This window comes from Aquila chrysaetos, chromosome 8 (assembly GCF_900496995.4).
Source record: "Aquila chrysaetos chrysaetos chromosome 8, bAquChr1.4, whole genome shotgun sequence".
In the NCBI taxonomy this organism is placed as follows: Eukaryota; Metazoa; Chordata; class Aves; order Accipitriformes; family Accipitridae; genus Aquila; species Aquila chrysaetos.
The window spans coordinates 5,750,166-5,765,386 of NC_044011.1; the positions used below are offsets into that span (position 1 = coordinate 5,750,166).

A 15,221-nucleotide genomic window follows, 5' to 3' on the forward strand; every position below is an offset into this window, starting at 1 on the left:
CTACTCCACTCTTCCACTCTGAGTGAAAGATGTAATTTCAAAGGCAAAATGCAAAAACTCTATGGCAGGACAAGTTAATACCAGACAACCCAAGAGGTCAGTGGCAGTGACAGCAGCGCTAAGCAGGGAGGTAAACACAAGGCAAGATTACAGACTGAGAAATATATTCACTGCTGGCGCTTGTGATTTATTCCATAGGTCTCATGATAACTATTGTTTTTCTTAAAATATATCCTGCTAGAGTAAATGAATACAACCATCTTCACCCTTATTAAGAGAGGTTTTTAGCTTTCATCACTGTAAAGAAAAGTTTGAAAGCAACCACAGCACATCCCAAAGGCTTAAATGTCAGAAAGCAGAAAACAAAATCAGTGAATGGTTGAATTTGTCAGTGCTGCTCACTCACCACTTACACACAGTGAGTGTCCTAACTGACAGATGGAAAGTTTGTACGTGATGTGGGATAGGATGTTTTTTCATGTTATTTCCTCCCCACATTAAAAAAAGGGGGGCTATTCGGCACTCAGCACCGGAGTGTTCAAAGAGTACCAAAACCCAGGTCAAAACTACAAAGGAATTGTCTTCAGTGATAGGAATTTTTAGTTTGCAAAATATCCATTGCACTCTATTACTCAGAGAATGATAAAATGAGAGTATCAAAGGCTCCTACTATTCATGTGGACACCCAGTGATGACCAGATGGGTGGGCACAATTGTGCAATTTTCCTGCATGCTGTTACACAGCAAATTACTTGGGATCTGGCCATAAGTGCTATCAGCTTCTACATCAAATGCCTCATTAAGATAAACAGAGGCTGCTCATTTATCTTAAACTGTTTTGGCCTAAGACAAGCCAATACATTTACATATGAAAGGTTAGAGGGTTGGGGTTTTTTCCTCCCCCTGAAAGCTTTCCAGATTGGTTATGGGGCTTACCATGCTCATCAAGACAGTCGAGAATTTGGCACTTAAGTTGAAAAATACTTTGGCACTGCACAAAAGATGTGAAAGTGGTGTGGGAATTACTACTAGCACAAGATTTCTGATACATAACTCATGTACAGGTATGGAGGAGCCTTCAAAAAGGCAGCAAAAGTGTCTTGATAAAAATAACCCACAATACTGATCCTGACTACTTAAATGTTTGAGCTCTCCAAAGTCTTCCCACATCCCTAGTACAACATAAACCAGACCTACTGACCAAGCCAGTCTTTCTGTAAAAGCTTGTTAATTTGTTCCATCCTGCAATTTATTTTGGTTTAATAGTGTGCCTTAGTAAATGTAACCCTAGCAAATTTTTCCTTTAATTTAGTCAAAGCACTACAAAATGTCTTCAAAATTCACAACGTTTACTGTATTTAACTTATGTTAAATTTTTCTAGGTACAAGGACAATACAGGAAAGGCAGAAGGTTAAAATGTCGTACCAGATGGATTTTAACATTTTAAAAGATTATGACCCAATTCAACAGCTTCCATGATTCAACTACAATGTTTGCTACACAATACATTTTTACTGCTCCCAAGCTAGTTTGTACAATAAAACAAGTCAAATTCCTCTGATGTGTCTGTCTGTACAGGGCCCACTCACTAACTTCAGTAAACAGCATCTTAGCAAAGCAGCTGAATTGCCAGTGACGAATCAACTATGGAAAAAACTCCCAGGAGGAGACCAAGATCAACTACAGAGTTTTCTCCCCAAATTCAGTAGCAACAAATCTGGGCTGGCTTCTGAAGTTAATCATGGCCTATAGTGTGTGACCAGAGCCCCAAAACAATGTCATCACCTCAGAGGAGTCATGGGAACATGAAGATCTATCTGCTCTAAGCCAGCTGCTTCAATTGTTCCTTCATACAGCGAGCGGCAGGTGCCACCTTGGCTCCTCGACGAGAGGATACGAGAGGATCAAAGATCCAGAAACCAAACAGAAAAGCAGGGAAAAAATAATCAGGCATTCTTCAACTAAATGAAAACGTTGAGATTTACATTGCTCCTTGTTTCCTGCAGGATGGGGGATGATACACATAGCATCTTTTAAAAGATGAGTGTCCACCATCACGCTTTCCTGGCTTTCATACCTCTACCTCCCAGCTGGAAGTCTAGCATGCCCCTGCTCCTCCGGGCGGGAGCACTCAGCATCCAAACCCCACAACACCCACCACTTCACGCATTTGGGGTGACTGCCTGGCACCAGCCACTCCTCCACTACCTTCAGGAATGGAGTGACAGTACCTAAAAAGAAAGAAGGCAGCCAAAATGTTTGGTTAAAACAGACTCATTTTGACAATAAGCAGCCCCCCTTTAAGTCTCCAAAAATGTAAGCCCTTAATGGAAAACATATTTTCTATCAACTAATCAAAAATTTAAGCAAAATATTCCCAATTATTTCAAAATTGTTCAACTTGCCTTCAGTTTCCTATCAAGTCTGGCTTATATAGTTTTATACGAGGTTTAAAAAGGTTTACACGTATCTACTTTTTCTTGGCGTTTCCTCAAAGGGGTTTAAGTTCAGTATAACTAATAAAGACTCAGAGAATTAGCTGCCAGAGACTGGAGATGTCTAGCTCAGGAATGTCTGCATCCTTGAAAGCCAGGATGCAGTACGGCCCAAAAAACAAGTTAAGAACAAACAAAGACAAGATTTCTATTGTTTGTTTTGCTAGAGACATAAATGCTACATTTAATAGGAAAAAAAAAGGGAAACAAATATACTCCTTTTTATATACTGATGCCTGCAGGCATATACAAACGTTGTTAGTGTTCTCTTCACCTAAAAGAGGTCAGTACATAAACCACATAAAGCAAAGTTACTTTCTGACTGTGATACAGATGAAACTCAAAAAAGGAAACACTTTATTGTCAAGAAGCATTGTCCACAAAGTTATACATCTAACCCTCAGTCTTATTTTAGAAAGTCTCCCTGGTAATTTGCCGTGCTTTTGAAAAGCAAGTAATATGTTTTGAATTATAAGAGGTTACAGGGACATTTTTGTGGTAAATTTGGACTTTCATTTGCAAAAAAAACCCCCTCAGTGCTACAGAAATCCTTTCGGAAATAACATTTTTTTGTCATTGCTAAGCACTTTTCAACGAAGTTTAATAGCTACTGTTCCAAGGAGCTGTTTACATCCAGCTTTAAAGAATACTGGGGTACTTATGTCCCTCCAAGCAAAAGGAAAAGCAGCACGGCATCTTTCTGATAATTTGAGAAGCAAACAAAACAGAGTATATTCTCCATAGTATGCAGGGGCAACAATTTTTCTAAGCAAATTCACTTAAAGACTCCTGGTGCTCAGGGTATGGTATTCTGGGATTTTTCTGGAGGCCTAAACTGTACCTACAGCTCTTTGAGTCTTCTTTCATTCATTCCCCTGGTCTTTACACCCAGGATCAAGAAGGAACAAAACACCAAATAAGCTGGTCTTAAGTGGAAGGCACTATTTCTAGCCTTGGAAGTTTATAAATTCGATATACAGTTGCTTTATAAACAGTGTATGGGAAGAGAGGCCTTCAAACAATGGTAGCTGGATTTTTCCTTTGAAGGTGAAACTTACTTTATCATTCATTCTTGTAAAAAAATAACCTATTTAGTTGAAGTTTAGCAATATGAATAAAAGCAAAAGTTTTACTGTAAACATCTAAAAGATGTCTAGCTACATGAAAGCTTCATTGTGCTCTTGATAACAATGATGTAAAGGCTTTTACAATCACCAGAGTTTCTGCAGGCTGATATGCCAGATTTTACCACCTCAATATACCATAGAAGAGCTCTCCCGAAAGAAAGGCATGCTGTTCATACAGGGGGAAAAGGGAATTTTCTGTTTTAGTTTGTTTTTCTTTGCTATTCATCGTGAGACTGCCTTTGCTGCCATCCAGTAAGCTGTTAAAATATGGGTTCTCATTACTCGTTGGCTGTTCTGCTTCCTGGACAGAAAGATGTAGAAAATTGCTCAAGCCCCCTTTAGTTTCCCTACTGTGAGTTTGTCCTGGGCACCATAAATAAAACCCAGTACAATGATGAAGGTGCTGACCAGTCTGATGTTTATAATGGAAGCCAGATATTAAAAGGGAACCTTTTCAGAAAGTTTCAGCTGGTGCCCCAAAGTATAATTCATTTGAGGGGTAGTAATGTACATCTGCTCTACATCAGGACAAGACTGAAAACCTTTTCATCAGGAGCCCCATAATAAGACTTATTCAAAGGTCATCAGAAGTCCCAATGAAACACCACTTAAGTTGGCTTGATCTGTGTAAAGCATGTAAGATTGCATGTGTACAGGGGCAAGCACAAAAATACAAACTTAAAACATTATTTTTGGAGATGGAGTTAGACACACTACCCTAAACTAAACACTCACCTCTTGCAGCACATATCATATACCACATATTGCACAGAGTCCTGCCACAAATCTCTGATTTTTCTTTCCCAGGAAGATGTAGCGAGACTTCAGGGTTCCCAAATTAAGTTACATCAACCTTAAATGGGAACAGATCATGACACTACAAGCAAATTATTCTCTACCTGAACAACCTCAGATAGGATAGCGTCAGGCCAGGCTCTGTCCAGGCCCAAGAGAAAATGATCCAATGGGCACAGATCCAGTATGGAACCAGGAAACTACTTGAACAGATCAACATGATAATCAGCGGTTACAGCATACCAAACCTCCTACCATGACAAAGTTTGTGTAGGCTTCATAAATTAGACATTTAAGGAGGAGGCAGTGTCTTTGTTGAAATTTATAAGGCGTTTCTTCCATGCCAAAAGGAGCAATGGAGGGAAAAGTACATGAATGCTCGTCAGCAAGTTCTCAGACAGACATATTAACAGATCAGTGCTGTGGGAGAAACTGATAAACATTGGAAGGAGATAAGCTATGTTTCTGAGGTCAAACAGGAAAGAGGCAAAGAGATAGGTGAAGCAGATAAAACAGAAAGCAAAAACAATCTCTATAGATAACTTGGAACAAGCATATGTGGGAAATGGGGGTTTGCCAAGGCGTAAGACAAGGAGTGAGCACAAAAATCAGTGTGAAGTTGACTCTAGGCAAGAGCTTCAGCTCTGCGTATAGCTCAGGCTTGGGTCTGATATACTATAGGGGAAATAACAAGATTTGACTTTGCATTCAAAGGCCTAGCAAGGACCGAGTCAGATGGTGCAGGCAGGACAAGTGAATTGCTGTCCAGAAGAGCTCACTTGCTCCAGTGCAAAGGAACTCCAGCTGACTCACTGGGCAATGCTGAAAAGTGAGCGCCAAGATCAGAGAAGACATCTCCGCCATTGGGAGAGCTGAAGGCAGCTCATGAACAGACATTTCAGCAACAGGGAAAGTTGGGCAGAGGTATCCATCTGTATAAAGAAGGTACTGAAAACAAGAGGAGAGAGAGGAGTCACCAGGGACAACCAAGAGGATACTACAATTATAAAAATATAGGAAGTCAGCAAGAGGAGAAAGGAAGGGTCAGGTGGGACAACACTTTTTGGAGGGACAGTGAGAGCCAAGAGCTGACACCCTGGAGTACAGCAAGAAACATCCAAGGATGAGAATGACATCATGGCAGGTAAGTGGCTGTCTAGAGACCACATAACTGGTTTAATGCCATATTTTCACCCAATGGTCCATTTTTCTGGAAAGAATGCTCTGGATCAGACCAGCCCAACAGTCGCACACTAACTGTTGCCTGAAGTTTCACGTATCTCAAGGCTGGCAGGTCAAAGCAGGCAAATGGCAGCAACAGAGCAGGCCGCTGCCAACTTCTACATCAAAAAGGGATGGCTACTGACATCACAGCAACCAGAAACCGTTTGCTGCAAAATGCTTCAACAGACAGGTAAATAGGACAGAACGCAATAGCGGTGACACACAAATATTCCAACACTGTTCAAGGAGAAAATATAAAGTCTGCACAGAAAAATGCTCTGAAATTGGGGGGGGGGGGGGGGGGGCAGAATGGAAAGTACCATCACCATCAAGAGTTAAAGCAAGAACAGACTTGTTATGCCCCAGCACTAGTCGCACTTCTACTGATGAGCCTGAGAAGAAGTAGAGCACTGCCATCTATGATGACGGGGGTGGGTCCTCTGTCTTATCATTAACGACTGTTTTATTTAAAAGGTCTTTACATGATATCCCCCTCCTCCTACCTCAGCTTCTCATCCCTGGGATCTGCCAGTATGTTATCTGCTGTCTATCTAAACCACTACTCACAAACAGAACCGGTCCACTGTCAGCTTGCAGCAGCTGGGCCCCACGCAGACCAGGTGAGAAGAACACTAGCTGTAACAAATCCCACAAACGAGAAAAACCTCATTCCTAGCAAAAGATAGAGGTTATCTGAGGAACAGTTTAATGGTTTAGATTTGAGGAAAGTAAGTCTTTTTTCAACGGGTTAAATCTATCCAATGCCCCTTTTTCACTCCCAAAGACAGAACAGCCTCACACCCAAGCTGTTCTCTTTAGCATTTGAAAGCACCACAATGAAAACTTACTTCCCCTCCTGGTCTATTTAACAGAGACAGAAACATCAGTACATGATAGCAGTAGTGTGAGCTGAGATCTCATCGGATCTAACCGAAAAGCCCTGAAAGAAACAGAAATCTTCTAGAAATTGTATTTCTGCTTCTGAGAATGGGAAATGAGCATTTGCTACAAAGGGGCACACAGCTCCCTTATTTAATTAACACTTAGAGGCAAACCTGTGTTCACATATATGCTTTCTTTCCCCCCCCTCAGAATTTCTTCATTCCATAAAAAGATGCAGTCATGACCCAGGGACTGAGAAAGAAGAGTGATGATGTAACAGTCAAATATCTGAAGGAGAAGTGTTCAGGTAGTGTAAAAGCTTGCCCAGCCCGAAAGGAATGCAAGGGATCGGTGGAACAGCAGATCAGTAAAACCATCTAAAGAGGTAGAATTCTGAAGAGAAGTCAATACAAAGGACTCTTGACTAAAGGAGACCACGAGACTCATTGGAAATATTAGCTAATATTTACTGTAAAAATCTGGCAGATCTTAAAGTCAACATTTAGCTAGTGAAATTCAGAAGGTGATGATAAATTACTTCAGTTAAGACAATGCAGGTTATACAAGCCATTAAGACGATGCAGGTTATAGAAGCCATCTTAAACGTGTGGTAGTCAAAAACAAGAACAGGATTCTACTTTACAGTATCACAACCAGATGCACCACCCGCTCTGAGGATCTCCAGGACCCATATTACTTCCTCAGAATCTACAAAATAATTGCAGAGAAGAGGCAAGGATGAAAGCAAAAAGGCTGCTGGGGAATTCCTAAATTACCAGCTGACTTTTTGTAGATATACTTTGTGTAAACAGCAGAAAAAAATAATTTATTAAAAAAAGATGAAATAAAGAGCATCTCCCATTGAGCTAATTCACAATAGTTCTAGTTACAAAACTGATTCTGTAGGGCTTTTTCTTCACACCTGACACTATATGACATGAATGCCCCTCCCCAGCTTGCTGCTAGCTAGTTACCTACAATTAAATTTTGTTATCTGTGCTCTGACAAGTACCATAAACGCAGCTTGGCGTCAGCTGGCAAGCCAGGACCAGCAGGTCTGGTGCACAGCATTACCAGAGTAAGAATTTAAAACTGTAAGGTACCCTGAAAGACTAATCTCATTCATAAATCTGACCTCGTATATTATTCAACACCCATGTGTTAAAATTATTAAACGCTACCTCACCCACACAGCTATAAAAAGACTACTGTAAACTTTCACTCTGAGAAAAGAAGGTATTCATAAGTCAGGGGAGGACAGATGTGTAAAAGAAGATTCAGTGAAACTATAAAAATTCAGAACATATGGAGGCAAAACAAATTCCACACAGGACATCATCTCATTCAATGCTTTGTTCATCCAAAAGCTGTCAGGAAACACTGAGCCCACCTGTAGCAGTTATTGGTTTCTGTAAACTGAACGTTAAATCCCCGCAGAAATCAGAAAGCTGGCCTTGATCCTCCCTTTTGCTACCTGTCTAGTTAGGATTTGTTTTTTAAGTGAGATCGATAGCCTCTTCCACCTACGAAGATCAAGCTGGACCCAGTCCAAGCTTGTAAGTCAAATTTTGCTGGACTAAGGGGAATTTTCATTCCATTCATTCCAAATTCTGACACAACAGCTCTCTGCAAGCTGAGCAATTCTGAAGAAGCCAAGAAGAGCTGACAAGACTTAACTGCTGACCATCCAAGCAGCAGTGAGGAGTGTCCTGCAGCATCTGTGGTGACAGGCACCCCTCTCCAGGAAGAAAGCAGACTCTTCCCAGCAGCTTTTTAATTCAACACCACATGAACAATTCAAATATTCATATCTATTTAAAATGAGGAAATTAAAATGGCTTAAAGGCATGAAAAGCTTGTTCATTAAGCATGAAAATTTCATTACCAAAAGCACGAACGAAACCAAGCACTCACATACTATTTCCTCTGCTAGGATTAAAGATACTTTACTACCTAGCATGAAGCCAAACCTCTCCCACCACAACTTCAACCAAAAATATGAATGTTTAAGATGGTGCTTGAAAGATAAGAAAGCCAGTGTAAAAACCCCAATACAGTATAGACAGCACCCCTTTGCTCCAACACTAAGTAAGATTAAGTCAATGGAAGAGCAGAAAGGGTGCTATACAGATGAAGAATCAAATGCTATCAATGATCCACATCCCTACTGAGAAAAAATTGTTCCTAATGTATTTATGGGGACTCTGATCCACTGAAGATGGGAACAAAACAAAGTGTTTGGTCAACCCCAGAACTTGTGGATGTTTTGCCAGACCTGTTGAGGACAGATAAAAGGAAAATAACCAAGACTCCAGATCTCGAGAATACTAAATGGTGGAACAAGAGTTTGGCCTTTCAGAACTGTGGGGTGAGTGAACATCTGTGTACTTACACAAAAAAAACGCCCTTTTATATCACCTACTGAAAGGGGCTGCTAACAACTGCATTATAGCTTCTTTTCAGGTCACTCAGGCAATTATGAAGTCCATACATTTTCGGCACCATCTTCTGCTTCTTGTATCCAAAACTGGCTTTGCAGGAGCGTGCTGTAAACCTAAGAGGCTAACAGCTATTCACACCAGTCACCCACAACACAGACCAGATCATTGTTAAGACTGACAGATACTACGGACTCAAACCACCACATCATCTGGAAGAAAAAGATGTCTTTTTTTTGGGATGTCCAAAAGGTATAGCCTACACACAACTGTCTCAAGAAAATCCCTTCAAGATATCCCTCTTCAGCATTTGAAGCCCAATTCCCTGTTTCAGTTTGCTACAACCTTTTTATAGGACTACAGCCTACACCTCACCCTTGCCTGCACAGCAAACACTTGCCTCAGCAGCAAACACTTAAGAGAAAATTCTCAGAGAACCAGATTTTCTTTACAGATTCTTGATACCAAAAATATTATTAATCATAACAAATATTATCTATCTTTCAAAAGTATCTGCAATAAATACAAATTTAGAACTGTTGCCTTAATTTAGGATAGCTTTGAAAATGCTGGGGTTTGCACTGTAAGAAATAATTGAGAAAGAGTAGAAGAAACACTTTTGCATATTTTTAACTAAATGCAAAACTGTGTTTTTATTAAGTGTTGCTTTAGGAGGTCAGAAATCACAACGTGTGGAGGAAGACAACTGCAAGGACTATTAAACTGTAGCTCTTCGCACCACTTCCTGAGACTCAGGCAGGCTGGGATGACCAGGTACTATCTGAGCAGCAAGTACAGCCTTCCACATCGGGTTTCATGCTGGAACTAGTTAAAAAAAAAAAAGAGGAAAACAATCCAAAATTCATTTTATGATCATTACACCTTACCAGGTGCCTTCACTGTCTTCCTTTCACGCATCCTTGAATTCTTTAATAACCGCAACAAAGATCTATTATGTTCCCAGGAGGTGATTTGCACAATGCTTACAACAAATGAGCAACTCACTAGAAATCAGGAAAAGATGAGTCAAGTAGCACCTGCTCACAAATTAGACATGAGAACAGAAAGACCTTGAGCACACAGCTCATATGGGACTACCCCAAAGGCTACCATGCTGCTGCGTTATATAATTGTCTACTTTTTTCCCCTGCCTTTCATTGTGGCTTTCCACTTACAGCCCTCAGCTGTGATTCAGAGGTGTTCAGTTTATCTGTCGAGCACCCACAACATCTCACCGCCCGGCACAGAAGGGATCACGTCTTACTCTCCTGCAAAGCATTTGAGACCTTGTGAGGAGTAGCTAGTCTGAAGTTACTCCTGAAATAATCACTAAGACTGCAGAACAGATAATTCAAGAAATCAAGCTACCTCTCTGCATGCCATAGATATCATTTTCAAAGCTCTGAGCTTTGATTTGTTTATCAAGATAAATGCTAGCTGTACAGGATAGTACTATGAGTGGTCTTTGCGGGATAACACAGAAAAATCACATGTAACCAGAATATTTTACACTTCTGGAAAATAACCTTCTTGTCCTCTTCCTTGCAAGGAAGTAACTTAAAAATTATAGCTTTCATCACTTGAAATTCGCATTACGATGTGATGCAAAATGAGGTGATATACAGTTTTGTGTTTCTGTTACTCAAAAGTTCACATCACAAGTTTCATCTATGCCACAATTTCTGCAAAACATTAGCAACTTCTGCGAGACCCCTGCTCCCTTTCCACAAGCACTGTCTCGCTCCACCTGCTGTGGAATTGTCACAGTCACCATAAGTCAAAACCCCCCACTGAAATGAAAGTGTTTTAACAAGTTCAGAGCAAGACGTTCTCCCTTAGATTACAGGCAGGTAACACTCAGACTACAGCTAAATACTAGCCCTTGAATGCCAGTGCGAGGACCCAAGAACCGTTTGATATTGAAAAGACTCCCTGTTTTAAGAAGTGTTTCAATTAATCTTACATCCTCTGATAGGAATTGAAATGCCAACTACTACTGCAGTAATCAACCTGCCCATAAAGGTCAACAGAGAACTGATTAAAGGGAAAGCCAGACTATCTGCTCAAGTGCAAACTGCTCAAATATGGCTGTTTATAATAATTCATACTTAGGACCACTTCAGGAACAATTCTCTGTTAAAGCTTTGGAGGTTTTCTATAAAGAAACAAAGCTAGCTACTGACTGCACACTAATTGTTCCAATAGTCCTGCTTTTTTTTTTTTTTTTAATTATTCTGATGACTAAGAATCACAACAGACACTGGTATGAAGCCCACTCAGAACTAAAGAATTCAAAGACCAGATGACTTTTTTTTACAATTAACGTGTAACATGCAGTGACTGCTTGAGGGTCCACATGAAATGGCCAGTTTATTAAGTAGTCGTAAGACATGGCCATGAAAAAATACTAACACTATGATATCCTCACTGAATCACTACACGAACCTACAAACAACAGGGCACAAAGCGTAGGGATTGGGAAATGAGTAGAAAATTCACACTGCATCCATCCACCTACCCAGGCAGGTACTCACATCAACAAACAAATCAGCCACACTAATCCAGCCCGTGTCAATACCACTAAATTCTAATATTAAAGTAATGAAAAGTGCAACTTCACCATTTCTCTTTTTCCCACTAGAGACATCCTTGGGGAAATATCCTTGCATGCACCAAAACTGGTATGATTTCAATTCCACCCACATCTGGGCTCACTTGGGAACTAAATCCAGCACAACCCGTCTTGGGTCAGCCAGTGACCCTGAACAAAAATAGCTCTGGCAGAAAGCTGGATTTATGGAATAGGGTGGAGCCCATCCAAGTGGAAACTGAACAAACCCGGCACTTGAAGTTAATGATGGAGAAGCAACAATTTCTCCGCTCTGTTCTGTGCATGACAAGCACAAAGGTGACTCGTGCCATCTACGCAACGTGACAAAACACAACGTGACATAATCAACCCTCGAACAGGTCAGAATCCTGGGTGTAATTTGGGTCTGACACAATTTAAAATGTGTCGTCAGCAGCAAGAGTTAATTACCGTCTCCAAAGCAGTAAAAATAAGAGAAGCAAATGTTGCTTGAGAACTGTAATAACACCAGCAGTGCAGCTGGGTCAGCATGCCAGGGCCACAGCTCTACCAGCAGCGTCAAACAGGGCTTAGCAGAGCTTAGCAATTTTACTGAAAAGCCACACTTTTTGGTAAATTCAGATTAGCTTTCCCTAATGTCCCAGTGCAGACAAGCCTGAAGTCAGGAGATGATAGTACCAAGGGTACAAAAATTAACAGTATGAAATTTTTTTAACACAAGATTATTCTGCCCACAGCAGACAACCTTGAAGTGCAAGCAGAACTGTGCCTGCAAACTCCAGATTATGGCCAAAGTAATGCACGCATTCTCATGCAAAAGAAACCAGAATTTGAATTGGTGTCACAAGGAAAAGCCTGATTTTGAGTACCAGTGACCAAGATATTGGAGTTAAAGGGACACTTGATGCTGTATTAGACACAGCAGGGATGTGCCCAAGGATGTTGTCTGGACAATCAGCATGCAACAGGACAGAAGAAAAAATATAAAAAAAATCAAACTACATATCAATTTTAAGGATCTAGAATTGCTAGCTTGTTCTACTCATCCTCTTTCATACAAAATTAGCAAAGTCTACCAGTGCAAGGCACCTCTCAATTAATAAATTTGATTCCTAAACGCGACCAACATGCTATGTTGATTTTTAAGTTATATAACAATCCATTTCCAATTCTAGCACACATTAACCAAAGTATAAAACCCCCAAGAACAAACTATTACATGCAAGCTTCCTGCTAATTACAATTACTTTGTTTGTAAGCCCTTTGTAATACAATTAGTGTGTCATGGCATGCACAAATGAGAAACAAATTTAAGCTTTTAGAGGCACTGCGAAATTTATTTAAATCTGACATTTCCTCAGGTTCAAAGCTCAACTGTTCACATTATATCTTTCTTAGTATTTAAACACAAATGCCCTCTCTGCCCAAATAGAAATCCAAAATATAAAAGAAAAAATAGTATCAAATACGCTGGTTGTTATTATATCTCACACTCCCAGGATCTGAGCCCTGACCTTGCAGCACCACAGAAGACAGGTACACCCAGGTAGCCAGTTGTGTAGCACAAAGGTTCCCAGGCGCTCAGCAGCTGATGCAGCCAGACCTCAAAATCTACAGATTTCATCCAGAGGAGACATCACAATTGCCTGAAAGAGCTTAGTTTTCTCCTTCCTCAGTAGTTTTATGCCAGCTGAGGAAGCTTAGCCCACCTCTTTTCCCTTGATTATTGCCAGAGCCTCTCTCAGGTGCGTCCAACAACTGCACGGGCCTGCCAAGTTATTGATTTCAACCATCTCCAGAATGCAAGTGGCAGGAGAGGAACAGTCAGTAAAGCCCGAGCAAAACTGGGGGGCAGGGGGGAGTAACAGCCAATAAGTCACATTTTTATCCCAAAGGCCTCCCTTTGGTAATTATCAAATCCTTGCACAAGCAGGGGCATAAGAGTTTATCAGGAAGAGCTCACATGAATCTTTTATAATGGAAAGTGAAAGACAGCCGCAGACTTAGGGTCCCCACCGGCTGTCCTCTCTATCAGTGCTGCTCAGGATTTAGCTGTACTTCACAGAGGAGACAGGAGTGAAAATGCAGATCTTCCCGAAGCCCATTGCGTCTAGAAGGGAAATAAAACCATAAAGATCACGAAACGTTAATGCAGCGAGTCTGCACCGGCGAACGGCTGTAACGCTCCTATGGCGCTGGAGCAACCTTGGACTTGGTGACTTTTATTGCTAGGTTTTTTTTCCGTCTCAACTTTGCATGCATGTCAGTATAAGCGAGATACCTGTTAGAGGGGAGGCGTACAAGGTGGAGACTGAAGCAGATGAGGTCTGATGAGCCAGAGGAGAGAGAGGTTTTCCAAAGGGGCGACAGAAAGCCCCCACAGACCCAAAGGCAAGGCTTTGGTGCTCCCTGCCTGCACCCTGGGCACCCTCATACTCACTTGGCTCTCCCAAGTATCCCCATTTCATAGAGAATTCCCCAATTCTGTGCTGGGTTTGCTCCACTGTGGAGCTCGGTCACCTCACAGCGGCAGGGGCCAAGGCAAGGCAGGCTGAGGGGCTGCTGCCTGCGACACCTCCCTCAGCGCGGGACCGGTTCAGCTCACTAAACCGGCACAGCACAGCCCCCTCCCCACTCCCGGTAGCCAAACTGAGGCGGGGGGGGGTGTGTGTGTGTGGAGAAGCGGGAGGACGAGGCCTCACAACCCCTCACACACCCTAAAGCGGCGGGGGGGGGGGGGGGGCGGTGGAGGTGTTGGTTCTACCGCCTTTCCCGCTTCTCACACCGGCCCGTTCCCCGCCCCCCCCAGCGCTCACCGCAGACGGAGGTTAGCCATGAACTCGGGCATGGTGACGGCGTCCATCAGCACGAAGTCCGCTTTGCCGAACTCTAAGCTCTCCTGCTCCGCCATGGCGGCGACGGTGACGGTTGGGCTCGCGCTGCCCCGCCGCTCCCCCGGAGGGGGGGGGGGGGGGGGGGAGTGAGGAGAAGAGGGGGGGGTGCCCGCCTCGCGCCCGCCGGGCCCCGCCTCACCTGCGGTGAGGCGGGGCCGGCGGGCGCGAGGCGGGCACCGGGCGGCGCCCCCTGCCGGCCCGCGGAGAGAACACAGCACTCCCCTCCGGGCCGGCCCCGCCCTTCGCCCAGCGCGGGAGGGAGCAAGAGCGCCCTCTGCTGGGCAAAGGTGCGTACTGCACCTGTGGGGGGACACACACCCCCCCTCAGAACGGGGTATGGGGGGCCGCATCCTGCAACCCAGAGGAACACCCGCACCCCCAAAACAAGGGGCTGCAGGGCCTCATCCTGCACCTGGGGGAAGCCTCCATGCCATGGTGCTGCGGGAGGGGGGGGGTGTCCTTCAGCCGGGGGAGCTCTCCTTTCCCCAGCAGGGTTGTATTCTGCACCCAGAGTAGCCCCTCCAGCATAGGGTGCTGTGGGGTCACATGCTGCACCTGGGAAGACACACACACACCCCCCCACCTCAGGGTGCTTCAGGGCGGGATCCTGCACTGAGGGGAGACACAACCTCGGGGTGCTGCCCGGCCACATCCTGCACCCCGTGGACTCTCCACCCAGGGTGCTGCAGGGCAGGGCTGGATCCCGCACCAAGGGGGACACCCTCCCCACCCACAAACCCACCCCAGGGTGCAGCAGGGCCAGATCCTGCACCCG

General features: G+C 43.3%; 1 protein-coding gene across 1 annotated transcript in view; it reads right to left on the reverse strand.

Moving 5' to 3' along the window:
* The window catches only part of MYO1D (myosin ID), a 161,957-nt gene extending 147,413 nt beyond the window's left edge, over positions 1-14,544 (reverse strand). The window contains exon 1 of the mRNA XM_030021143.2: positions 14,369-14,544. Within this exon, the coding sequence (XP_029877003.1) occupies positions 14,369-14,463 (95 nt within the window). The 5' untranslated portion in view covers positions 14,464-14,544. The remainder of the gene's footprint in view (positions 1-14,368) is intronic.
* Between the last annotated feature and the right edge of the window lie 677 nt (positions 14,545-15,221).